This window comes from Argiope bruennichi, chromosome 8, assembly GCF_947563725.1.
Source record: "Argiope bruennichi chromosome 8, qqArgBrue1.1, whole genome shotgun sequence".
NCBI lineage: Eukaryota > Metazoa > Arthropoda > Arachnida > Araneae > Araneidae > Argiope > Argiope bruennichi.
In genome coordinates, this window is record NC_079158.1 from 73,899,494 (window position 1) to 73,926,376 (window position 26,883).

The 26,883-nt window shown below is 29.2% G+C and overlaps 1 protein-coding gene across 2 annotated transcripts in view; it reads right to left on the minus strand.

Annotated features, from left to right (window-relative positions):
* The window catches only part of LOC129980908 (homeobox protein Meis2-like), a 309,336-nt gene continuing 282,453 nt past the window's right edge, over positions 1-26,883 (minus strand). For both annotated transcript variants that reach the window (XM_056091384.1, XM_056091385.1), the window contains exons 9-11: positions 11,280-11,338; positions 5,587-5,673; positions 1-2,538 (exon numbers count right to left, since the gene is read on the minus strand). In XM_056091384.1, the coding sequence (XP_055947359.1) occupies positions 2,300-2,538; positions 5,587-5,673; positions 11,280-11,338 (385 nt within the window). In that variant the 3' untranslated portion in view covers positions 1-2,299. The remainder of the gene's footprint in view (positions 2,539-5,586; positions 5,674-11,279; positions 11,339-26,883) is intronic.

The following is a 26,883-nucleotide window of genomic DNA, read 5'->3' on the forward strand; positions in this document are numbered from 1 at the left end:
TTGGGAACATGTCTTTATTTATTACATTTTTTTAATTATTGACAACAAATCGTCATTGAAATGACGTATTACAACACTACCTCACATACAATGCATTGCCACCTGTAATCTGTACAGAACAAGAACTGGTGGGAGTTGAAGGGGAGAGAAAAAAATGGTCCCCAGCCCCCAACAGTTTTGTGAAAAACTTACACAAATATTAGAGTCCCACAATACGAGTGGAGAGAAAAAAATGACATGCTTCAACAAGAAAATTGCAGGTTGCTTTGCATATTTGTATACAACAAACAGAGTGCATAAAAACCTGTTAAATGTAACAACTTTTATTATGAAAAAAATAAAATAAAATAAATCAGTAATTGGGTTAAATTAGATTTAAAAGAAAAAGTCATCAAATTTATTTAATGTTTGCGAATTAGAAAATCTTTTTCGATCATGTTGGAAATAAAATAGTGGCTTCCTACTTTGATTGGATTACTTTTCGACAAAAATAACGAATTAAAACTAGGTAAAAAAAAAAATTTGCCAAACAAATTATTATTTAAAAAATTTCGTTCATTTGTCGTCGATTAATTTAAATTTAATTATTGCAGTATAAAAATTATTAAAATTTCTATTTAATTCTACGTTTAAAAAAAATTATATCTTTTTGTCTCCATGAAAAAACGAACATATAGAGAAAAATTCTGAATTAAAGAACTTATTAACTTATTATTAGTATCAGAGTTCACAACGAGTTTTCAGATTACATCATATTACAGAAATTTTATTAAAGATTTTCCATTAAATTTTTAAAGAGACATTTACAAAACAAACCAAAGGGAAATATTTTTTGTTTTTGTCTCACGAAAAGTATAATACATGAAGAAAAATTCTGAATTAAAGAATTTATTTTCAATTAGAAAGTCCAAAATTAGTTTTTAGATTTCTTCATATTAGAGAAATTTTATCATTTTTTTTAATTTATAAAGAGACATTAAAAAAAAACAAGAAAAGGGGAATTATTATTTCTTTGATCATGCTTCCTCAAATCATATAGAATAAAAATTTACATTTCAATAAACATAAATTGCTAAAATTCAACAAGAATGAATTTGAACTCATGAATTTATAAGAATAAACAAAATTTACCAATTCAAACACTATTCATCAGAAAATAAAACGTAATACTTATTTATAAATACTGGTAGAAATAATACATATTCCAAGTAACACATATTAATTCGCAAGTTCCATTTAACAAGCTTTTTTGCACAACGTTCTTAAAATATAAAACGACAGGTTCTTTCAAACCCAGAGTACAAATTAAAAATCTAAGTTTCTAAAAAGCATCGCTTTTAATAAAACTGATTTTTTTGAAATGTACACAACCATGTTAATTATTATATAGAATAGCATTCTTCTTGATCAATCGATTTGTTTCAACAGATGTGTTCATATCATCTGTTTATGTGCTGATTTTATACTAAAAAACATAAACAGTTCGACTGTGCCAGATACACCTCGAAGATACATTGGCTATGAGTATGCCATAAATTAAACACATATCCAGAACTTTATCACCATTTTCATGTCAAGCATAATGCCCTGGAAAACTTTTCACTGACCAAGAGTTTTGTTTTCATTGATTTCAATTTAAAGAAAAATATTATCAAAAGTCTTTCGATTCGACACGTCTACTGATTGAAATGTATATAACTTTTTTAAAAATTATATTCATTTGGAAACACATAAATTGTATTATTATATTTAAGCAGAAGGCTACATCTGGGGGAAAAAAATTATAATTTTGCTTTTACTGGAATATCTTCTTTTCATCTGCATTTCTACAGATAATACAGAAATGAAAAATTAAAGAAGCTCCAGATGACATTCGATTGTCAAAGAAATTTCATTTGAAATAATGATACTTCAAATAAAGCCTTAATCAATTGAAAATTATATTCTTTTTTTTAATTAAAAAAAAAAGAAACTTTTTTTTTTGGCTGAACTGTACATGTTAAAGATATTTTTTTTTTTTTAAACCTACATGATTTACACACGAATTCAATTAAAAGAAATTCACTGGAACACATCATCGAGTGTGGAAAAAGTTCTGACAGACGAAAAAATGTTTCTTTTTCTTATTCTATTCTAATACATGTGGTAATCGCGAAAGTAACTGAGATGAGTAGAAAAAGAAAAGTAGCCCGGGTCGAAACGATTTTGCTTTGTTCGTTCCAATGCTTTGAATGCGGAACATTGCAGAAAGATTGAGATAATAATGGATACAGAGACGAGAACGTGAAGTTGTGCTCGCTTAACTGGCGTGGATGTCCATAATGTGGCCCCCTGAAGCATCGTAAGGGGAGCCCTGAGGGGGCAGGCCCGGGTGTCCCATGGGCCCATGAGCCATCATCATTGCGTGTGGATGTCCCGGCAGCAGCATGGCTTGGGAATGGACAGGGGATCGAAGTTGGGACATCTGCGAATATCCTCCCATGCCACCCATGTGACCCATGCCCATGGCACCTTCGCTGCAAGACAGGTTTTGCATACCTGGTTCAAAAGAAAGAAAGAGTATAATTAATTGATGGTTACTTTAAAAGTATTTTACGAATATTTTCAAAATCACTCAAAAATTATTGTTTGTTTGGCATAGGTCAGAATCGAGCAATGCTGTTAAGACATACGGAAAATTAAGTGATTTGTATGTCTAATAATATAACAAAGATGTGTCTTTTAAAATCATATTTATCCTTGAATGCTTCTGCGGCTTATTTGTAAGAATGCATTGTTCTTAATCAATTGAAATAATTTTTAATACCAGTATCTGACACACAACAGTGTCAAAGTAATCAAATTCTTAATTAATATATTGAATACCAAAAGAATAACTGGCAATTTTATCCTTTTGCATAAGAATAAAAAATACCAGAATTTGCTCCATGTGTTCCTTTTTGGTAAAATAATACTGAAACAGATTTTGAAGAAAATTTATTTCAATAATCATTAACCATACTCAATGTTACGAATTATTCACATTCCGCAGATAATATTATATACACCACCATCTTGTTCAAAAAGCAATAAATTTATTGCGCATGCATTAGATGTGTTTTAAATATACAGGCTGTTCTGTTGATGGATTGGCACTCAGAGGGCTTTAGTAGGCCTTAAGAAAAATTAAATTTTCAATGGAACATGGCGTCGCAAAACATATTGAGGGTATGAAAAATCCTGGAAAACAAAGTTTGTCAAAACACATAATGCACATATGTGAGAGACGGATGCTTTACATTTTGAAAACATTCATTTTGTAAATTATCACATGTTTATCCAATAAGTAAGAAATTCTAGGTAACAACTTTCATCTTGCATCAGTTTAGTTTTAGATTTCCCTGTCAATGTGTTCTTCCGCAACTTCATATTTCTTACACAAAAAACAACATTTAGGAAATAAGAGGTAATAAAGATTAAAGTGGATAATTGTAAGAACTATTCCGTGGGTAAACTTTTGTTTTCGGTGTATTTCAATGTCTAAAGTATTAATTCAGCTTGGCCTTAGAAAAGACAATGAAAATATATATGATGTGATTTGATCTAATTGTGATAATTATGATCTATTTCATTTCTTTCTGTGAGTTCTGCAAAGTGCTTTAATGCCTTTCCCTATAGATAATTATTTGCTATTTTGCACAGACAACAAAATAACAACAATTATTTGTTATTCTGCAATTTTTGAGGAATAACAACTAACCCTCTACATTCTTGAGTGAAAAGATTTGGTTATAAAACTGATTTATTCGCGAATGTTCAAACGTATATTAATAGTTTTCAAAATGCAAAGCACTTTTAATGAAATAATGCATGTTTATTTATGACTTGCTACAAATTTTGTTATTATCATTCTGCTGATTTCTCTCACACTCTTTATGAATGGTTACGCTGATTTGAACATAAAATATTACACCATTTTCAGTCAATTATTCTTAAAAGGAAATCTGACAAGATAGATAATGCTGCATTGAAAGGAATTACCTATATATATATATATATATATATATATATATATATATATATATATATATATATATATATATATATATATATATATATATATATATATATATATATATATAGGTAATTCCTTTCAATGTACTATCCTTGAAAAGTACTATATTTTTGCCTTGTGGATGAAAAGTTGAGAGTTAATTATGGTGTTGATCTCAATAAAGAACATTCAATGACTGCCGTACATTTTATTGAAATTAAGTAAAAAAAGCCGATATAATAATTCTTCTACATTATGTCTCTTTCTTTTTTGAATTCATTAATTATTTTTCCTTAAAGTAATTTGTAGGTGTTTGTATTTGGTAAAATATGCAATTTTGCAACTTAAGCAAATGTGTAGAAATATATTTCCGAATATATTTTCCAGTTTTCCTATTACCACAATTATATATGATCCCAAAATGTTTGTTGAACCTTTGGAATATTTAAATTTGCTTTTAATGAATTGCAAAAGCTACAAGCTACTGCATTGAAATATTAAAATGTATTAAATATTGGAAACATTTTCGGTATTTAACTGTGTATATTCGGTATTTAATATTTTAAATGAAGAAGTATATAGATCTTGCAATAGAAAAAAAAGCAAATTTCAACGTTTCAAAATTTGAAAAAAAAATATTCTTAAAATATAATTAAATAAAATATTATCAATAATGATATTTGTATAAAAGGGGTTTGTGTGTTAGTATTCTACAAGACGAATTATTAGATCTGGAGGTATAAAATTCTTACTTATATTCTAAATTAATACGCACACATTACAAAATAAAGAATTAGATATATTTTAAAAATTTACAAATAAAGAATTAGATATATTTTAAAATGTTCATTTCAAATCAATTTTTTTTTTTTTTTTTTTTTTTTTGAAATTACGTTTAATGAAAAATTAAGCTAATTTCACTGCTGTCCTGCAATAAGTTCTGAAAATATTATTGCATATGATTAATTTTTAAGCTATTAAAAAAAAAACCACTAAATAAAATTTAGTTATCGTGCAAATTTTTCCTGATTTTTAACAGTTAAAATTCAGGCCCCCCCCCCCATAATTTTCAGCTATAGATTTCATTGTTGCGATGTGATTCAAACCGCTTTCATTGTTGAAATCTAAGGAAAAAGGATTCTGCTTAGTTTATATGATGAATAGGAATGTGAAGTTACATTACCAACGTGTAATTTGAAACAGACTACCCACGTACTTACGTTTTTAATGGTATTATGACGTCATGGGATTAGATTCCATTATGAAGGTTCATATATAAAATAAATAGATCCGTATAACGTTTTTAAATGGGAATAAAATTGCTATAAAGTTTTTGAATAAAGCTAAATTATAAATAAATCAGGTATAAAAAATAATACGGCTTTGATACTTGTAACAATTTGGTGGCAGAAAATATTTTGTTCAGGGGAACACTATCAATATTCCCAGTGAAACAGTTGGTCGCCAAAGCCAACTAGTTCCGAATTAAAGAATGTAATGCATTGAGTGCGCGATTTATATTTGCCGACGTAGAATGGACATTTGATTCTGACCTGGGGGTCTAATATGCATCTGTTGGCTGCCGTCCATCATATAACCCATGCCTGCACCGTCTGGTCCATACGCAGCACTAGCTCCTCCTACCGAAAAACAAACAAAAAAAGGATTTTAGAAAAATCAAAATAATAAATACATTTAATTTTAATTCCAGATACAGTTTTCTTCAATTTCGTGCATCTGGATATTATATTCTTAATTTAATAGAAACAAAACAAAATCCGTTAAAATGGTGCAAAATAAAATAATAGAATGTTTGGTTGGAGTGATTGACCAACCATAGGAACTAGCGGCTGCGTATATTGATTCTTGATGGGAAGGGAAAAAAAATAGCTGTAGAAGATAGCTATTTATATGCAGATATCACAAGTATGCAAAATGTATTACAAGTGCTATATAGTGCAATACATAAGAAAGAAAAAAGAAACTATTAATACATACACAAGAAAATTTTATAAAAACACTAAAATAAAACTGTTTTAATATTATACTTACTTCGGCAATAACAGTAGCTAAAAATAAATACCAACTTACGAATTTTGGCGTGTTTAATCATCCGTATCAAATAATCAATAATGATAGCTTTTATTTGATGTTTGATTTTCAGTTTACTGGCTAAGTTAGTAAAATAAAGATAAATAAATGAAGCCATGAATATTTGCATTCCAAATTGTTTCAGAGTAGATGCTTAAAATTTTGCTATTCAGATTTGAATCAGAAGGATTTCTTATTTCATCAAACATGGAATAAATAAACCGATTCAAATGCAATACGGATAATTGAAATATCGCCAATACAGATTTAGAAGTTCTATATGAATAGAGGCTTTTTAGAAAAACTGGTAAGTAAATGGCTACCAAATAGATGATTATACGAATCTCAAACCGTGATGTTTACCTTTTAGTAGATTCTGTTCAATTTTTCTATTGTGAATATTCGAATCATCACTGTATAATCTATATAACAGAAATATGGAGAAAATGCCATTCTATCTACAATAATAAAAACAAATTGCCAGGACACGCAAAAACTATTCCGAAAAATGCTTTCGTGGGAAAACACGAACAACACTTGATGGAGCCATATACAAAAGCTCAAAACCCAGAAGCGAGTCTACCAATAACGATAAGTGGTTCATTCATCAATTTTTACAATAAAACAGATCTATCTCTGAAAAAAAAATGGAAAAAATAAAAAAAAGAAGGAAAAAAAATCGTTCATTGAGGGGGTGGGGTGGAGGAGTTATGTCACTTACTATACGGAAACGGAGCGTTGGTTGTGATCCTGCATGGAAAAAAAAAAGTTCTTTCTTAGTAAACAGGGGGAGAGCGAAGGAAAAAAAAAATAGCGCAGAAAAAAAAAGCGCATATCGTGAGCGCGCTAAGGGGATTGATAAAGCATCAATCATGGGGCTGTCAATGGAGGACCGGGGCTTCGTTTGTGCGCACACGATAAAAGGGAAATTGCAAAAACGCCTGCCTTTCGCAGCCGTCACCTCAGGGATAAATGAATAAGTAAAGAGCCATTATTTTTAGGTTCTAAGAAGGTAATGAGAAAATGGTGCACACACCCCTCCCAGCATTTGCATGCATGAGATGAAGTGGCTGAAAAAACAACAACAACAATTCTGCTAAAGGAGTAGAATATATATATATATATATATATATTCGTTGTCAGGAGATATTCTACTCATTTGTATTGATTTTGTAGTGTTACAGATATTTTTGTTAGAATCACGCGATATTTGAAGATTGATACCATCATCAAAGTCAACTTAAAATATTTCAAATAATTAAAAAGAAAAAAAGGAGAGAAAAGGGAGAAAAAAAAATGAAGGATAAAAATGGATTTCCTGAAAAAACTTGGTTAAAAATTGTATACATGAAACTAATGCTACTGTTCTGAAAGCCATATATTTTTGGTTTATATAATGATAGCAAATTTAAGCTCAAGTTAGTTTTTTAAATTGTAATTAAAATTCTCAATTTCTCTGAAACTTTGATAATATTTTAGTTTAAATAGGACGTTAAAAATACTTGAACTTCCAAAATGATTATATACCGAAACACCTTTTATTTCTTATTAGTTAAAAATAATAAATTTGCATGTTATTTAAATAATATTTATTAAAAAAAGGAAAGAAACAGCTGAAAATTATTTTTATTTCCTTTTTGAGATATTTTAATAACGTTATTCCAAATTTATTTTATACTAATAATAAAAGTGTATAGTTTAAATCTTCATGTTCATTTCGTTTTCTTTTTTCTTTCTAATTTACAACAAAATTTTTCCAGTTGTGGTATTGTCAAATTAAAGTGATCAAATTTAATTATTCCAGGGGGAAGTAAATCTGTGCACATAAGAGAAGTTTTGCAAAATTCTTCTAATAACATTCTGCAGTATTTCATGCATTTTTCAAGTTTCAGAATTCAAATTTGTAATGTCTATACGTTTGATTTTCATTTTGAAATGTACTTGTTACCCATCCTAGATTCAGCTCAAAATAGATATTCAAGCATCTATTCTCCTTTCTTCTTCTTCTTAATTTTTTAAAAATTCTAAGTTGCATAATCTTAAAGAAAAAAAATCTAAGATCCGAATAAAATATTTACGATTTGTTAGTAATAGTTAGTAGCTTTCTAAACATTGCCACAGATTACGTTTGGAAAGATTATGATATTTATATTCTACCTCATAATTTCAATTAAATTATATTCTACCTCATAATTTCAATTAAAGCTTTAAATTTAGTTTGAAATACACTTGATTTAGTGGCGATTTAGGCAGTTTGGGTCCTAAGCAGTCTACATAATAAAGGCTCCTTTTGCATTAAAATGTTCAGTTTAATTGCACACTCTCGTATATTTTTATTATGTTAATGTTTCACTTCAAGATAATTTTTTTCATTTTTTAAACATTTTAAAAGTATATTTGTCTTTGTTATGATCTCATATTGCTCGGCATCAATCTTCGTACACTGAACACTTCGGAACTATCAGACACTTCGTACACTAAAACAGATTATAAGGTGTGCTTACAAATATTCAAAGAACTACGTAAGCTTAATGAAATATACAGGAACCTGACCAATTTGATTACACGTTAATATTATCCTAATACTTTTTGAAAAAAAAAAGTTGCATTTTGTTAAACTTATTCATTTGGCAATTAGAAAAATAAACATTTTAATTGACATGCTTGCGACTCTAGCCAGCTGCCTAATTTGTTCAGTGAGAAATCCGCCATTGACTTGACCAGTTTACTTATTATAACAACAAGGGTAACTTACAAGGGTGCCATTTTTATAGTAAGATAAATTGTCAATATTGGATTATTTCTTCTCATTTGGTGGAAGATATACAAACCAGATCCTTAATGGCTGAATTTGAACACAACCCCCTTAGTACAAGAGGATTTTGGCAAAAAAAAAAAAAAAAAAGGCCCTCTCCAAAGAACTTACACCGAAGTCCCAACTCCCTTCTTTTTTCTTCCGCTTTTCACACCAAACTTCTCCTTTTGGGTCAAACTGAATGCGCGGACTTTTCAGGAAGAGTGATACACTAAAAAGGCTTTGGGGGGAAGGAGAGGCAAGTAGTCCCCCCCGAGCTGTCCGAAGACGAATGATTGATGCGTTTTCTAATGAGAGTGATACGAAGGGGCCTATCTCAGTTTCTGGTTTCAGGCTTTTAGAAGCCCAGCCATTAAAAGCAATCTTTTCACCATGCGCAGAAAGAAAAAGGGCTAGATAAAATAAAAAGGGGGATTCTACCCACTAAATATAGAAGTTACTTCGAATGGAAAAGAAAATCGTATTTAATGTAACTTATTCCATCGTTTCCATCCCTCTTAGTTCGATACAATCCGTGCTCCAAGGCTTTTCTTCTATTAAATTATAAAGATATAAGTATTGGAAAAAGTTAAAAGTGCCTTTTACATTACCGACTTAGATTTTGAGGAAATTCACTATTGATAAATCTTTATTATATAAACTTAAAAGAAAAGATGAGAAGCTTTTATAAGACTTTTAGAGATTTCAAAAGAGTTTAAGGAAAGTAAAAATTCGTTGAACAAAAAGCAACATTACAGAAATGTCACGCTATATATCATTCGATTGAGCTCTATAATACTTGGGAAATAGAGCTCTATAATATAAGTTTTAAAAAAACAAACCTAAATGAGAAACTTCCACCATATTTTAAAAAGACATCAAATCTCTAAAGTAAAATAATTAATAATAAAGACCAATAAGGCAAAAAGCTATAGAACTGATATTCTGTGTTTGTTTAACACAAAATACTATTTGAATGATGCACGAATAGAATAAAAGTGAATATTAGTGGATTAATTGAAAGCACGATACAAATTAATTGAAAAGGATAAAAATGGTTTTTTTCTTCAAAAATTCGTTTCGATTAAATTATTAGCTAGTTTAAATTGCTTTAAATCTAGCAACTTTTTAAAATCTTCATGGAAATGTAAATTTTCGAGAAAACAATTGATTTGCTGGACCAAATAAGAATAATCTAGAATCTTATTATTATTATTATTATTCATATTTGTAAATATTCGGTTTTAATTTTATACATGGATCTTTATAACAATTTTAGGAATATAAATGTAATTATAAAATTATAATTCATATAAATTATAAATTATTTTTCTACGAAAAGTTTGAAGGCTTTCGTTTCTAAAACAGGAAATTAAAAAAAAAATAAAAATAACTGACAAATTTATAACAAGTTATAGGAAGGTTATTTATTTTTCGGTAAAATAAAAAAATTATAAAGGATTTTCATATTTTTAGAATATTAATAATCTTTTCTTCAACAAAAAGTTTAAAGAGTTTCTTCTTCATAATTTAATTTTTTTATTATCAACTTATTCATTTTTTGGATTTTTCAAATGTGGCAAAAAAAAAAAAAAAATCCAATAACCAAAGTTAAAAATAATAATAATTCGAAACAATTCATAATATTGGGATTCGTGCTAATACTGAATGAAGAAACATACATGGAAAAATTCCTAAATTTATTTAATACTTCATGCGGTAGCTCAGTTAAAATACTCGAATATTTTTTGTCAATTCTGCAAATGATTAGAAATGACTAATTAAAAAATTTAGATTTCTAATTTTGAATTAATTAAATGAAAAGAAATTTATTAATGAAATAGTTCCTATTTTTCTATCTTTTCAATCTATATTCTCTTCAATCTTTTCTATACTCTCTATAATAAATTAATAATAAAAAAAAACATCAATTTTTATTACTCTTTTTACACAAATTTCTGAATTTATCAATGTTGTATTATTTTTCTTCCATCGTAATGATAGAAAATATTTCATCATTATGTAGTCATTTCATAGAGCTAAAAAAATTAGTTAAATTTTTTTTTTAATTTTTTTTTTTCCTTTGGCTGTTTATTTTCCCTGTCGAATTGCAAAAAATATTTTAATTCAAATATATAAAAAAGAAAATTTTAGTTGTAATGTAAAATTATATGTTTTAGTGATATTTTACATCTAATTTTGAAATTTTATAATTTATTATTCGAGTGATGCATTCTAAAATCAAAATTGTACATAGAACTTATTAAATCTTAATGAAGAGTTATTCTGTTTGAATCCTAAAAATTTAAGAGAAAGAAAAGAAAGAAAGAAAATAATAATAATAAAGCTGAAAAAACTCACCAGCTCTATTGGACTGGTCAATCATGGGCTGCACTATTCGTCTTCTAGCATTAATAAACCTGTAATAAAAATTACAAATAAGTCACAGAGAATTTAAAAGTCAAAATCATAAAAGTGACAAAAAAAGTGCAAATCTATACATAATTAAAAGAATTAGTTCAATTTTGATTTCATTTAAAAAATACAATCGAGTATCCTCATTCCTTTTAAAAATTCCGTTATAAAGAAACGAATTCGTTAAAATTGTAAGGAAGTCTGTAATCTTGGTTTGTGAAGGTTTATTATAGTAATTATATTTTTTTAATAAAATTTTCATATTTTTGCAAAGATTGAAACGCATTATCTACTTTAATATTTACATGATAATGTTTTGTGCTACATTAAATTTTAACATTTTTTCTTGTGACATTTTTTCCTAATAACCTCTTCATTATCATTTTCACTTATTATGTGTCTACATTGCATTTCGTAATAATTTGCAATATGTCATGCTTCGTAGAATAGGTATATATCTTTATCAACTTGAAGAAAATGATCTATGTTCTCGATAATAACTATAATAGAGAAAGAGAGTTTGAATCATGGCAGTCAATTTAATAAGTTTTATTTGAATTTCGAGAAATAAGAAGTCGACAAGCGTTGCAAAAAACGTCTCAAAAGTTTTAAATTACCATTCGTAACAAAAGAGTAAAATGTTGAAAATGTCAATCAAATTCAAGATTTAGCAAAAAAAAAAAAAAACTTACATTTAGTTTTATTTACTGAAGCTTTAAAATTACATATGAATGCATTTTTTTAAAGGATATTTTAAGAAAGATATCTACTTAGTACTGACATTACAACTATTGTATCTAATAAGATTCTTATGGTGGTAAAATGCGTGTTTTAAAGCAAAAAATTCAATTTTGAATTTTAAAAACTCGTATTGCATTTTTTACGAATCTATTCCATTTTTTTTTATCGTCCAGTTTTGTTAATATGGATTTTCATTAATAAAATATAATTAAAGTATTGACAAATAAATTCCAGTTCGTTAAAATGTTTGTATATCGAAAAACATTTGTAAATTGAAAGACCCGTTACTGTACAAGAATTTATAACATACATGGTTAAAACCTTTTGTCACATATTTTAAAAAAAAGATTACGAGGTATTTAAATATAGAGATATTTCGTAGAAGAGGAAGGAATATAGTCGAGGAAAATAACATAATGAATTTTAAAGATGTTTAATTTTTTTTTATTTAACAAACAAAATTATCAATTTTAATAAGAAATAGCTGAAATTATTGGATAAAGGGTCATATAACTTTATGCACCTGAATTAAAAATCGATATAACATTATTCATATATTTCTATATCGCCTACACAATGGGAAAAGAAAGAATTCATTTAGATTTTTTCTTACAACAGATAAAATCGTCTAAAAATTTATAAAACAAAAAATAATTTCACGAAAATTCGAAACCTTCATAAAACGCACACTTAGGAACTCTGCAGATGATTTGTACTTCTTTGGCAGCTTTTTCCAGCTTTTATTAAGACTATAAAACACTTTGATGGCGGGGAGGGAAAAAAAATTCCCTGTACATCAATGCCAGACCAAAAAATCTTCTAAATCCGAAACTGACCGAATTGCATTTCTCTTATTTATATTCTTCACTTTCGCGAAACAGATATACAAAAGGAAAGAAGGGACATTTCCGCCTTAGTCGTAAAGCGATCTCATGCTCCTCTTTTCCACTTATATTGGCTGGCGATGGACACTGCGAGGTCCGATCTTTGGCTCCCCTGCTTTGTAGGGGTTTGTTGCGGACAGTATCATGAAAGGGAACGACCCACTACAACCGCCAAGAAGAAAGAGAAACCATTTCCATTTTTTATAACCTTTTTTTTCCCCCTTTCTGGACTTTCCCATTCATTTTTTATTTGGTCTCTTTTCATGTGGCCACTTTGTGAAGGAGACAGTTGGGAGGAGTCCCACGGCACTTAGGGCAGGCACTGTGATGACCACGCGCAGAATGAAGGCTCATTCTCCGGTGAATGATGTGAGACCTCCGTGAAATAAAGGAATTCAATTTGTGATATTGGGGCGTAAAAATGTATCGATACTCCGACGAGGAACTATTATCCTCTGTAAGAAAAGTAAAGTATTCTCTCAAATCGACAAACTCTGGAATTTCTTTATTTTAATAATATCTTTTTACTATTTCATAAATAGGGAGCCTTTAAAGAGTGACAGATTATTAAATTATATACAATTCGGAGAAGTTTTCTTCTGAGTTATCGAACACATACACCAATGTCCTGGATGTTCTGGGTATGCCGCTTCTTCATACAGTGGCACATTCCATAAATCAAATTCCAAATAATTCATATAAGTAATGTGAGTGCAAGGTATACACGGAAAGCCAAAAATGGAAAATAATTCTGTACTCGTCGTGTACATTCTCAAAAATAATCTACGGCATATAAATTTTTGCTTCAAATTATAAACATATAATTCTGCCATTAAGGCAAAACTTGAAGTCATTGAATTTGCATTAAAATTAGCTTCGAACAATGGTTCCATAATTAATTCATCTACAGATAATATTTCGTTCCTCCACATAAATAAAAGCTCTAGATGTAGATCCGAGTACATCCTCAGATTTAAGGATACTATTCATATTGCAAGTTCAATGGTCAAATTTCTTGAGCAAAACATATGCGGATAACACAGGAAACGAACAAGCTTTTCCATTTTGCAAAATTAATCACTATTAAAAGGGAGGAAATAAATATCCCGTATATTACATTACACGAGTTTAATGCAACGTACAGGATATTTGCAATATATATATATATATATATATATATATATATATATATATATATATATATATATATATATATATATATATATATGTACGATTTTCATTAGTCTGTCATGTATATTATATATTTTTCATTTGCCATATGTATATTTTTCACATAAAAAATGAAAATAATACATTAAACACAATATCGAATTTAATATAAATCTAGAATTGCAGAAATATTGAAAATATTATGACTGCTTCAGGGGATCGGGTTAGAGCATAAAAACTGCCTACCTTTAATAATTACCTGGTTTACTTTCTGAGAAACCATGGCTTATTTTATGCATATCTTAAGAGGATTAAAATCAGAAGCTCCATGTTATTCCTGTGATAAACCAGGTCACGCGGGCCATTATATATTCAAATGCATATGTATTAAGGATTACCGTCTTAAAATAAACTATTTACAATAGGAAAGAAGGTTTGGGGATTTCATTTAAAATTCTGCAGCTATCAATAAAAGAATGATTTCTTATAAAATCAGTGGGGGCAATCTGCATTACTTTAACTTACTAAAAGGAACTTTATTTTCAAAAGATTTTACTCCATTTGTATTGTTTTTATTATTACCTTTAATTGTGTATTGATTTTTATGCTGTAAACTTAGATTCATTCGTTCAAACGAATGACCAATTTGGGATATTTTGTATAAGTGTATTTTAGTATTGTCGTGTTTTAGAATCTAAAATATTATAACTATTATTTATATAAATTTTTTATATCATTATATTGATGCTGTGCATAATTTTTAACACATTTTTTTATGCAAGAACTAAGTACGTAAGCACTTTCCATGCTTGGTTGAACTATGTAACCCATTTTTGTCTCCATATCAACAGGAGATAATGATTTTAAATGCTCTTTACCGTTTTACACTAAATCGTATATCCCTATTTGGGTAGGCTGGTCTGTAATGGATTATAAAATAATATAAAATATCACGTATATGAAGATTATGAAAAGAAAATGCAACGATCCTAAAAAAATTCTATGTAGAAATTTTGATAAATCACCACATTTTAAGGTCTTTCTGGATCCAAAATAATAAAATAATTTTCCTAATTAAGTCTGTTTCTGTGTATAAGTCTAAAATAAAACGTAATAAACGAATAAAATTTTTGCGCGTAGTCTTTAAAAAGGAATTACAAATAAGTATCATGGAAAAATCTACCTATTTATCTCTTTCTATGTGGGTGAGAATATGATAACTCAAAAGCGGAATGCACTAGTTGGTAGTAAACTAGCATATAATTTTTTTTCTCGATATGTTGAACCAAAACTTTCATTGGGCTGATTATCTATCGACTCGAAATTGCAGCGGGTTGAACTAACAGAGTTTTGTATGAAATATTGCCGTGAAATAGTAAACCGGGATCAACGTTTAAATGATATTGATAAATTGGAGGAGATAGAGTTCCAAAACGTAAACTAGATTTTTGATACACAACGAAATAATCAATAAAACTTTTGTAAACATTAGGTCCAAATAACGAACTATATAAAATAACAGATGCTTTGTTTTTCCAAATCAGTTAAACATGAGTTTTTTATAGTATTCAAAGTTTTTTATAGTATTTCAATTTCATCATTGATTTTGTAATACCATTATTACCTGTATGATTAACTGTATGATCAAAGCATTTCTTAGCAACCAAATTCGACAGCTGCAATATCTGGATGTTAACCAGTCGAATTCATATCATTTCGTCTCATGCCCTTTTATCCTAGTTCTCTAACTTACGAAATATATCTGAGCAAAGCAGGAGACAAAGTTTGCTTCGATGGTCCATTTCCATGAGTATGCTTCTGCAATACTCGTTGGCAGAGAATTTATGCCCAGTTCCCACTCCTGGCAGAGAAAGGCTCCCATCTTCCTTTCATGTTGTCGGTATTCAATTTGGGTCCATGATTTATGGCTCCCTCTTTCCCCTCTGCATTCAGATCGAAATAACCCGATGAATAAGGGACCCATCCTCTATGCCCATATATTAAGATCTTAGCATTTGGGCCCTGTCCCATTTACCGATCACGGATGAATTCCCGCCTGTATAAAGAGATGCTGTAGTATATAAGGTTGAGATGGAGAAGAATTATTTGCCTTTTTCACGACAGCAAATTTCTCAGGATGACATCGGGATTCTGTCTTACATTATTTAATTTGGATGTGTGAGAATATCATACAAGTTCGGAAGAATTCAATTTGGTTTTTGATAATAATTATTATTATTTCGTAATTTAAACAATTTTTTAAAGAAGATTTAAGCGTAATAGTTTTTCACAATGGAGGAAGTAAATGCTTCCGACATACTACTTTCTTTTCTTTGATTGTTTCGTGATTTTTTTTTGGGGGGGGGGAGGGTTCTTCATTTCGTTAAGCTCGAACTAGTTCTATCTTACTATTATACTAGTTTATTAGTTAGTTACTACTACATAATGACTAGTTTAGCCAAAAATAAAATTAAGTGTTTATTACAAAATTCACATACAAAAAATTATCAAAATTCCCATGTAAAGAATATAAACTTTTCAAAGTAATCAGGTCTTACAAAAAAAAAAAAAAAATCCCATACAAAGAAAACAAATTTTTCAAATTAATCGAGTCGTACAAAATATTGCTCTAAAATCTCAAGTAAAGAATATAAACTTTTCATATTAATCAGATCTTACAAAATATGATCGAAAATCCCATGTAAATAACAAACTTTTCAAATTAATCGGGTCGTACAAAAATAATGATCAAATATCCTATTTAAAGAGTATAAACTTTTCAAATTAATCAGGCCACACAAAAAAATGATCAAAAATCCCATGTAAGGAATATAAACTTTTCAAATTAATCGGATCATTCAAAAAAAAATGATCAAAAATTCCATACAAAGAATATAAACTTTTAAAGTTAATCGGGTCATATAAAAAAATGATCAAAAATCACACGTAAAGAAAATACACTTTTCAAATTAATCGGGTCATGCAAAAAAAGATAAAAATCCCATATAAAGAATATAAACTTTTCAAAAATATAAATTTTTCAAATTTATTGGGTCATACAAAAAAAAAAATGATCAAAAATCCCATGCAAAGAATATAAATTTTTCAAATTAATTTAGCAACGGAAAAGTTCTTGCGGTTTTTTTAATTAAAATATCTTTGAGTTAAAAGAATATTCAATGAATTTTAACTATTAAACAGGTAAAATGCTTTTTATAGCTTGATTAATGTATCATACATTATGCTTGGTTTATATTTTTTTTTTCTAAAATGTCACTCTTAAATCTCATATTACCAGTTACTCATCAAATTCTTTTTATATCAAAGTGATATTTGCTCATTTTCTTTAGTTTCTATAACAGAATCTAATGCTTTCACAGCTTTTGCATTACAAGATTGACTACATGTGAAAAACCAAAATATTAGCAAAAACATTGATGTAAAATCTCGTTATCACATAAACAAAAGCATTATGACATTTTTAGTTTGAAAAGGGTCGAAAAAAAAGTTAGTTTTCCCCAAGAATATTAAGAATCATTTAACCATTTATCATTTTCACCCAATCATCAAGACACATTTCATTCAACTTGCACTTCAATAGAAATTGAAGCATCCAATAAGTAATAAATTTTCACCACTTTGATCCAATATTGCTGACATCAAAACTACAGAAAAATCACATTAAGGATCCCACAAAAATAAACAAATAAGTTCCCCAACATCCCCAACAAAACCATAAATTTATCGACTTTTCCAAAGATGTCTGGTTCCACACAATGGAAACTTCCAACTTCTAAGCCGGATATAACTTAAATTACAGCAAACTTTCGTTGGCCCTGTAGCGAAAATCATCCATTTTCCAGACTACACAAAAGAATTCTTTTACATTAAAGGAAGGCCTTTTCATCGCAGATTTTAAAGGCACACGAATTGTGTTCAGCCCCAAGCGACAAGATAAGGTTTGATGAAATGCTGGTAGGTAAAATTCGTCGCACTATAATTCGTGGAATGAAAAACAGCTTTTTGCCATAGGCTATTGGGAGAAACAGATTTCACATTTCTATACAGTGACAGGGACACATGTTGTGGAACAAATATATATATTTAATTTTATAACTAGGATTCGTTCATTTTTTACATATAATGGTAAAAATTATTTAACATTGGTTAAATTAACTGCACTAATAAAACTGATTAAAGAACAAAAGCGATAATTGTTAACAAAACTAATTCAAGAGCAAAAGCAATAATTGTTAAAAGAATTAATTCAAGAAGTAAAACAACAATTGTTAACAAAACTATTTCAAGAACAAAAGCAATAATTGTTAAAAGAATTAATTCAAGAAGTAAAAACAACAATTGTTAATAAAATTATTTCAAGAACTAATACATAATTGTTAACGAAACTAATTAAAGAACAAAAGTAACAATCGTTAATAAAATCAATTAAAGAGCTAAAGCAATAATTGTTAACTAAACTAATTAAAGGGCAAACGAAATTTAGTCCTTCATTTCTTAGCAATCGATCACAATTTTTAAAAAAATGTTATTTAGGTATGGGAGTTTAGAAGTTTAAGTAATCATTGGATGTTAAATGCAGAAGATTTATTAATAACAATGATTTGCATTTACATTTTGGATTATAAACTTTTCAACTTTTTTCTAGTCTAAACATTTTTTAAGCATGTAAAACTTGACTTACAGCGACTCTTTGCAAAAAATATAATAACAATAAATGAATTTTATTAGTATGATTGTTCAGTCGTGGCGGCGTTATATGAAAATCTAGAGAAAAAAAAATATTTCGTATGATAAAGATTTTCTTTATAACAAAATTGATAAATTGATATCTTCCAAATATTTCGAGAAGCTATCGATAACTATGATAGTGATATTCTACTGATATTGTATATTTTATAATTCACTTAATTATAATATTAAACAAATCCACCTTTTACACACACACACACAAATCCACATTTAACTTTCAAGGAAATAACATCTTTATACAATTTATTTATTCAAAAGAAACATTATTTAATCACTATTACGCATAATGCTTCATAATTATGATAAAAACTTTCATTAAAGTAATCCAATTTGTTTCCTTTTTTTGGCCTAATCTCGTAAAATTCATGATTAAGATATATATATCAAATGTATTTTGCCAATTTAATTCTAAAATATATTCCTCTCTTCCCAAGAAGAAAAATACATGATATTATAAAATAGCATTTAAACTCTCATTCATAAGATTATGTGCGTTCAGGTACTTCAGAACACTGGAAGGTCCAAAATTCTCTTTCAAATATAAGAATTTCCTCCCCCCCCCCAAAAAAAAAACCCTGCTATGACAGCCGTATTCTGAAAGGTTGATATACAAAAGACGACCACGCTCGAACATTCTTTGAAAGAAAGCTTACAAAAATTTTTTTGTTCTCCAAATCCATATGAACGAGCGTCTCTAACGGACAAAACATATTCCCAAATTATTCAATCATTCATACTTAACGAAAGACGAAGAAAGACACACTCGGGCGTCATACCCGCAGAGATACGCGCTGAACAGAGCATTTGGGGCGTTTCAGTAATGTTAGAGCTACATAACATGAGAAGTACGTCAGATATGTGATTGTGACGTCATGCTCATTGCTTTTATTCTTTCAAACTGATACAGTATTCGGGGTGGAGGGTAGGCAAAGGAATAAATCTTAAAGACAAGCGGCCATGAATCAGAAACATTACACTATTTGCCGTTAGTTTTCATACATATATTATAACATTTTTTTCAGCGGATAATGTAAAAAGAAACTACTTGGACTTCTTGGAACTCCTATAAAGAAAATTACATTTGGTAAGTAAAATTTAAATCATGAAACGTGGAGATGTAGAGATTTTAAAAGCGATGATGAATGGTTCCCAGAACTATAATTTATTACAAGAAATCCATTTTATTCATTCTTACTATTATCTGAAAAACATTTGGAATATAGGCTCAAAGAAAAAAAAAATTGCAATGATACGTTCTTAACTTCCATATTTTTCTGATACTCAATTCCATCCGAAATCGACTCCCCGTTTTTCACCACGAATTTGTTTTTTATCGCCCTTTTTCTATCATTTTTATTTCGCACAAGGGTAAATCTTGCGGAGCCAATGCCCCATGAAAAACTTTTTTTGGCGCTTTTTTTATTTTTTTTCGATTGCTCTCTGTGCGATCTGCGGAGTCGTGGAATCAAAAATTTCGATGCCTCTCCCTTCGACCTTTTCTTTTTGGCGGAGAAAAACACAAATTGCAAAATCAATGTGACCGAGACCCAGGTAAAGGATTTCGGGACATGGAAGGGGGTCCCGAATTTCTCACACAAAATCATCTTTCTAGAACAGGGGTTGCCGAAATGCCATAAAAAATGATTTGGCAGAGTATTTCAGTTTTAGTCGCCAAAATGTGAAGTCAGTTTGTAGAAGTGAGGTTTGAACAAGTTATAGGACTGTTTTATAGTCTTTCATCAAAATCAAACCAACGAATAATACAAAAAAAGGATTTATACTTTCTGGTATACAATGCATGCTAAGAGAAGTATCAGCAATACTGGGTTTTAGTTGAATAAAAAACGTATACATTGTTAAATACTTTGCTTTTCAAATTAGTAACTTCTAATTCAATATTATAAAATAAAATATGATATTCTCCATCGTGCAAATAATATATATATATATATATATATATATATATATATATATATATATATATATATATATATATATATATATATATGCAGACATACATGAAAAACATTAAAGTAATTTATTTCATCAGCACTACTGATGCCATGTACAAGTAATAAATTGATTTAATAACAATTTCAATATTTTATAGGTAAAAACAGACATTAGAGCTTCAGTTTCCTTTTCATAACATTTTAGAAGAGAAAATTGGATATATTGCTTAAAGGAAATCTTGGCATTCAAAGCTTACGTCAAAAAAAAAAAAACAGAAAAAAGCCTTTGTGTTTTTACCACTACTGCGATAAGTTGGTGAGATGTAATAATGATATTTACAGTGGGATGTGTTTGTTTTATTTTATCTAATAGCATATCAAATCTGCAATAATGGAATGGAATTATTATACGACACACTTTTAAATAGTTAATATATTGTGTGTTTATATAACTAAAAAATTAATTTATGAACTAGATACATAAATTTAATTTTAAGATTTTTAATGCATTTACTCACTTAAAGCTGAACTTTGGAAATTATTGTTAAATAATACATTCAATTAACATAATTCTAAAACAGGTTCAAAATCGTAAGCGAAAATGTACTGTACTTTTACTAATACAATTTTTCTTTAAAATATGTTTAAATAATTACAAATTACATCTAAATGAGTATTAAATGCTCATTTAACTACCAATCACCATACCTACACTGCAATTCATAAACTGACAATTTTTCCCTTTTTAAGAGGGAAAAGGGAGAACCAAATCCTTTAAGAAACAGTTTTACATCATCTCAACAGGGGATTATTCTCCGCGGGAGTGGAACAGTTGAAATTGACATCCTGGGATTCCAATTCAAGCTTCTTCCCTCATTAAGTTCCCTGAACAAAGGAACGGGGGTAAAGCAGGGAGAGCTAGGAGGGCTTATTGGATCGCGGCGGCATAAATACGAGGATTAAATTTCCTCCCCTGAATCCGTTATGGTGTGTTTCTTGGCCAATTTTCGAAAGGAAAACCACGACGAATAATTACCCTGATAACATTTTTGGATTCGAAAACTTTAATGCCATCTAAGGAGGGGGGGGGAGAAAAGTAGGGAGTATTCTTTCTCTTTCCTCTTTCTTTTTTTATAATCAAAATTAAAGTTTGTAGTCGAGAAAGTGATATGCATCTATCGATTACTAGAAGTACCAGAAATTCTTTAAAATTCAGAGTTTAATTGGATTTGCATGAAGGGAGTTAGGGATGAAGGAAGGAAGAAGGAAAAGAGGGGGATGTAGTTAATGACCTTCATTACAGGAGTAATGCGGTCATCTGAAAAAGAGGGAAATTGCGCATTGTCATAGGAACCCCAATTTAATGAAAATGTATCCTTTTGCATGAGTTATTAATTTTGAAATAGCGATTTCACTAAAAAAATTTCTGTTAATTGGTTTGAGGAATACCTAAAAGCATCATTATCATGACGAATGTAGTATGCGTGGATATTATCGAATTTAAACGATAACCGTGGTTACTTTAAGTTAAAGTGAGTTATGTTTCCAATGGAAAATAATCGCTCATTAATATATTAAAAGTTTTCATGCAAAAATTAGTTTGGAAATCTTCTATGATATATGTAAGACTTTCATTGTCATATATCTGTCATGAAATGTATTTAAAATGTTATTTTAAATTTTGTATGGACATTGAATTGCTTTGGAAGAAAAGAGAAGGAACTAAATTCAAACTTAAAAAAGATTTTTAATTTTTTTTTTTTTTTTTTTTTTTTAAAGACTTATATGAAATCAAATTGCACTAACTACTTCAATGGATTGAAAAAGTTCAGCATTTCATTTATTTTCAAATGAATCGAAATTAAAGCTACCGTAGAAATAGATCTCCAATCTAATAGAATAAAATCCAATTTATTTTATTTTAAATCAATACTAATATGAATATATGTAGATATATAGAGAGATATATAAAGGGGATTCGAATTTCTAATCTTTAACATCGAAGCCTGATAAAGTTTCGAGCTTGATTCATTTATCTTTATTTTATTAATTTTTTTTTATTATATAACAGCGATACTTGCTATTATTTTTAAAAAAATTTCTAAAGATTAAGAAAAAAAAATGATAACACTAAAAATTTTAAAACAGTGTAAAAATGTTATTATATAAAAATAATATCAAAAATTTTGTTAGAGAAATCCATAAATCAATTTAAATCTATTTTTCTATTTTATATATTTTAATAAAGTCATGGTTATCCTAAAAATCCCACATTAACTTTATCTTAAACGCCATCCCCCCCCTCCCAAAAAAGGATTAAATCCAACCTTTCGAAAGGAATTCGTAATTTTAGACTTTAAATTTGCTTCTATAGGGAAAGAAACATTTAAAACTTAAAAGCGGAACTGCAGTTTAAAAGATGAAGGGGGGAGGTTGGAGGCAGGGAAATCGAAGTGTGTTTGTAACGATTGGTCTTTGGGAGGGTTTTCAATCCCGGTATAAATTTTGTCGTTTAGAGGAACTGAAGTCGTTTTTCGAAAATTCTCCCCGTCTACGTAATGCTCTCCGATTACGGGCGTTTGAGTTTCGGTTTCCGGATCTTAATGAGATCGTTTGGCAGCCGATGCCGGAAACGGTAACGACCAATAGGAGGAAGGGACTTATGATGATGGTACCCTCATTTCCTCATCCCCTCTTTTTTTTCTTCTTCGCCTTGGCTTTCGTTCTGTTCTGTGGTGCAACGAAAACTCGGCGAAAATGCGTCGGCGAACTCCTAATTAATGAGTATTTTCTCTTCATATGTATTTCTTATTCCATACGAAGAATTATGACATCAAAATGATTCTTTCAACGATTTCTTTGGAAGCATGTTTCTATGTCATTGTTAGATTTGATTAGATTAGACCATTATTTAACTTCAACCACTCTAATGTCATAATAGTATGCAGTCTGGCACCCTATTTTACAAACTTCTATAATAGCAATATTTATGTCACAGATTCTTATGCCTACGTACTTATGATCCATAAAAGGAGATTATGATGTTCTCCTAGATTAGACCATTATTTAACTTCAACCACTCTAATGTCATAATAGTATGCAGTCTGGCACCCTATTTTACAAACTTCAATAATAGCAATATTTATGTCACAGATTCTTATGCCTACGTACTTATGATCCATAAAAGGAGATTATGATGTTCTCCTCTGTTTATTTACTTAATAGCATTATTTAAAATTTGGTTGAATGATATGCACTTAGCATTATTTAAAATTTGGTTAAATGATATGTATGCTTTGGAAGAAAGTTGCACCTGTGGTCGGACTCACTGCTGTAGACATTTAGGTTTTCCTCTAAATGAAAAGCAAATTTAGGACAAATTTCCACTGAAAGTCACTCAAGAAGCAATATTACTAATAATATAGAAAATCGGATCTTTACCATCTATGTTTCTTAAGTGTCCCAAGTCGCTTAATCAACAGAAGATACCAAACTTCCATTTTACGGTCTAGTAATTGGCTAAATATGTTAGACAAATAGGATTGGTGAATAATTTAAATCGTTAGATCAGCAGAATCTGCCACATTTCTCATTATTAGCAAGTACTTGACGTATGATTCAACTACATACGTTAGACCAATCGAATTAGTAAATTCTCCAAATCGTTAGACCAATAGAATTTGCCATATTTCTCTTTATTTGGGAATACTTGACGTATTATTCAACTACATACGTTAGACCAATCGAATTAGTAAATTCTCCAAGTCGTTAGACCAATAGAATTTGCCATATTTCTCTTTATTTGGGAATACTTGACGTATTATTCAACTACATACGTTAGATCAATAGAATTAGTAAATTCTCCAAATCGTTAGACCAATAGAATTTGCCATATTTCTCTTTATTTGGGAATACTTGACGTATGATTCAACTACATACGCTAGACCAATCGAATTAGTAAATTCTCCAAATCGTTAGACCAATAGAATTTGCCATATTTCTCTTTATTTGGGAATACTTGACGTATGATTCAACTACATACGCTAGACCAATCGAATTAGTAAATTCTCCAAATCGTTAGACCAATCGAATTTGCCCCATTTATTAGCGAGTACTTGACGTATGATTCAACTACATACGCTAGACCAATCCAATTAGTAGATTCTCCAAATCGTTATATCAACAGAATTTGCTACATTTCTCTTCATTCGTGAGTATTTGACGCATGTACACGACTAGATATTTTAGACTAAATGAGGTTAGAACCATCCTCCAAGTTTCTTATTATTTTTCTTCACAATACATGCCCTCTGACTTGAAACTTGAATTGCAACAAGGAAACTGTAGAGGATTCAAAATTGGTTGCATCTTATCTACAATCGCTGACGATTCGAGAAAGCTACGGGGGGGGGGGGGGGTGACATTAGTGTTTTTATTCTTTTCTGGGATATAGGTGGGGCATCATGAAATAAAATCTAAGCACTAATGTATCATGCTCTAAATCTCAATTAAGAATTTATCAGATAAAAAAATGAATTTAAATTCTACAGATCATCCAGTTATCGTTTATTTTTTTTTTTCTATTTTTAATAAATTTGTCTAATAAAAATGAGAAAAAAAAATCACGAAGTAAAAAAAAAAAAAAATTATTATTTTCATTTTAAAATATCACTTTGTCGGAAGTTAAAATTAATATTTAAATTTATTTTAAACTTTATTTATTCTACAACTAAGATTGAGAGTGAGAGCCAAATCCGGAAAAAGTCCGTACTTGTACCATTTTTATTTGGCAAAAACAATCCGGGAAGAAGGGCAAAGAGTAGCATATGAATTCACATGAGCCTGCATTAACAGCATCTGCTGCATCGAACAGAGTGTTGCCACTCTCTCCATTAAACTTTCATTAGAACTAAGTAGACGGAGACATTAAAGAGAGAAAGCTTCGGGAAAAGGGCTTGGAACAGATAAAAATATTGAAAAATAGAAGATGCGAACATTTTTAACATGAGTAGCAGGAAATATTTAGAAAGAAAGAAGAATTTTAAAGTGCTGTAAAGTAAAAAGACTTGGACACAGATTTTGGGGTTTGATCAAAATTAAAAACTGCATTTTTATGTTGTATTATATACTAGCCGCCTTTGGCGACCAGCCGGTTCGCCAATCTTAATGTTCGTTAAAATTTTAATAATTAAATATTTTATGCAATTTCTACTTTAATAGCTTCTTCATCAAAATATTTTAAAACTTCAAATTTTGATTATCATATAATTCATTCATAATATTATAAAGGCCTTCAGTCATAACGTAATATGTATCTCTCTCATTTTTTGTTAGCACCCGTAGAATTTATGCTTTAAATTAAAGTGGAAAGAATTTATCTTCAATTAATATAATAATATTTTTTACTGAAACAAAGCATTTTTTATAATCTGATTACTGGAAGTAGAGTCACTCAGCGTTTAAACTTTATGGGCACTAAAGAATATCTTTTTAAATTTATGTAATATCTCAAGAGTTGGTCAACAAAATTTTCTTAGATTCATTATGAGCAGATCGATTCATTAACAATGTTTAAATTTAAATGCATCAAACACTAAGAAAATAAAACGAATCGTTTAAAATAAACGGTTGAAAACAGGTTTTAAAAAAACTACTTAAAAAACGTTGTACTTAAAACTATAAGCACATACAAAAAATATATAACTAACATAAATACTATTTACTTACAAAAGCATGCAACTAACCCAAAAATAATTTAAATCATCCATTGATAACGTTGTCATGGCAACAATCAGAACAGAATGCGCATGCGTGTATTTTCTTCGCCGGTTACGTAACACAAATACGTGATTTTTTCTACGCCAGTTGGGGTAACGCTATGCGGATTAGAAATTTTTAATTTCCTTTATTCTGTTTTATTTTAATTCAAAAGTACTTCAGAATGAATCTGAAAGATTGATTCATTAACAATGTTTAATTTTAAATGCATCAAACATTAAGGAAATAAACAGAACCGATTGAAATAATCCGCCG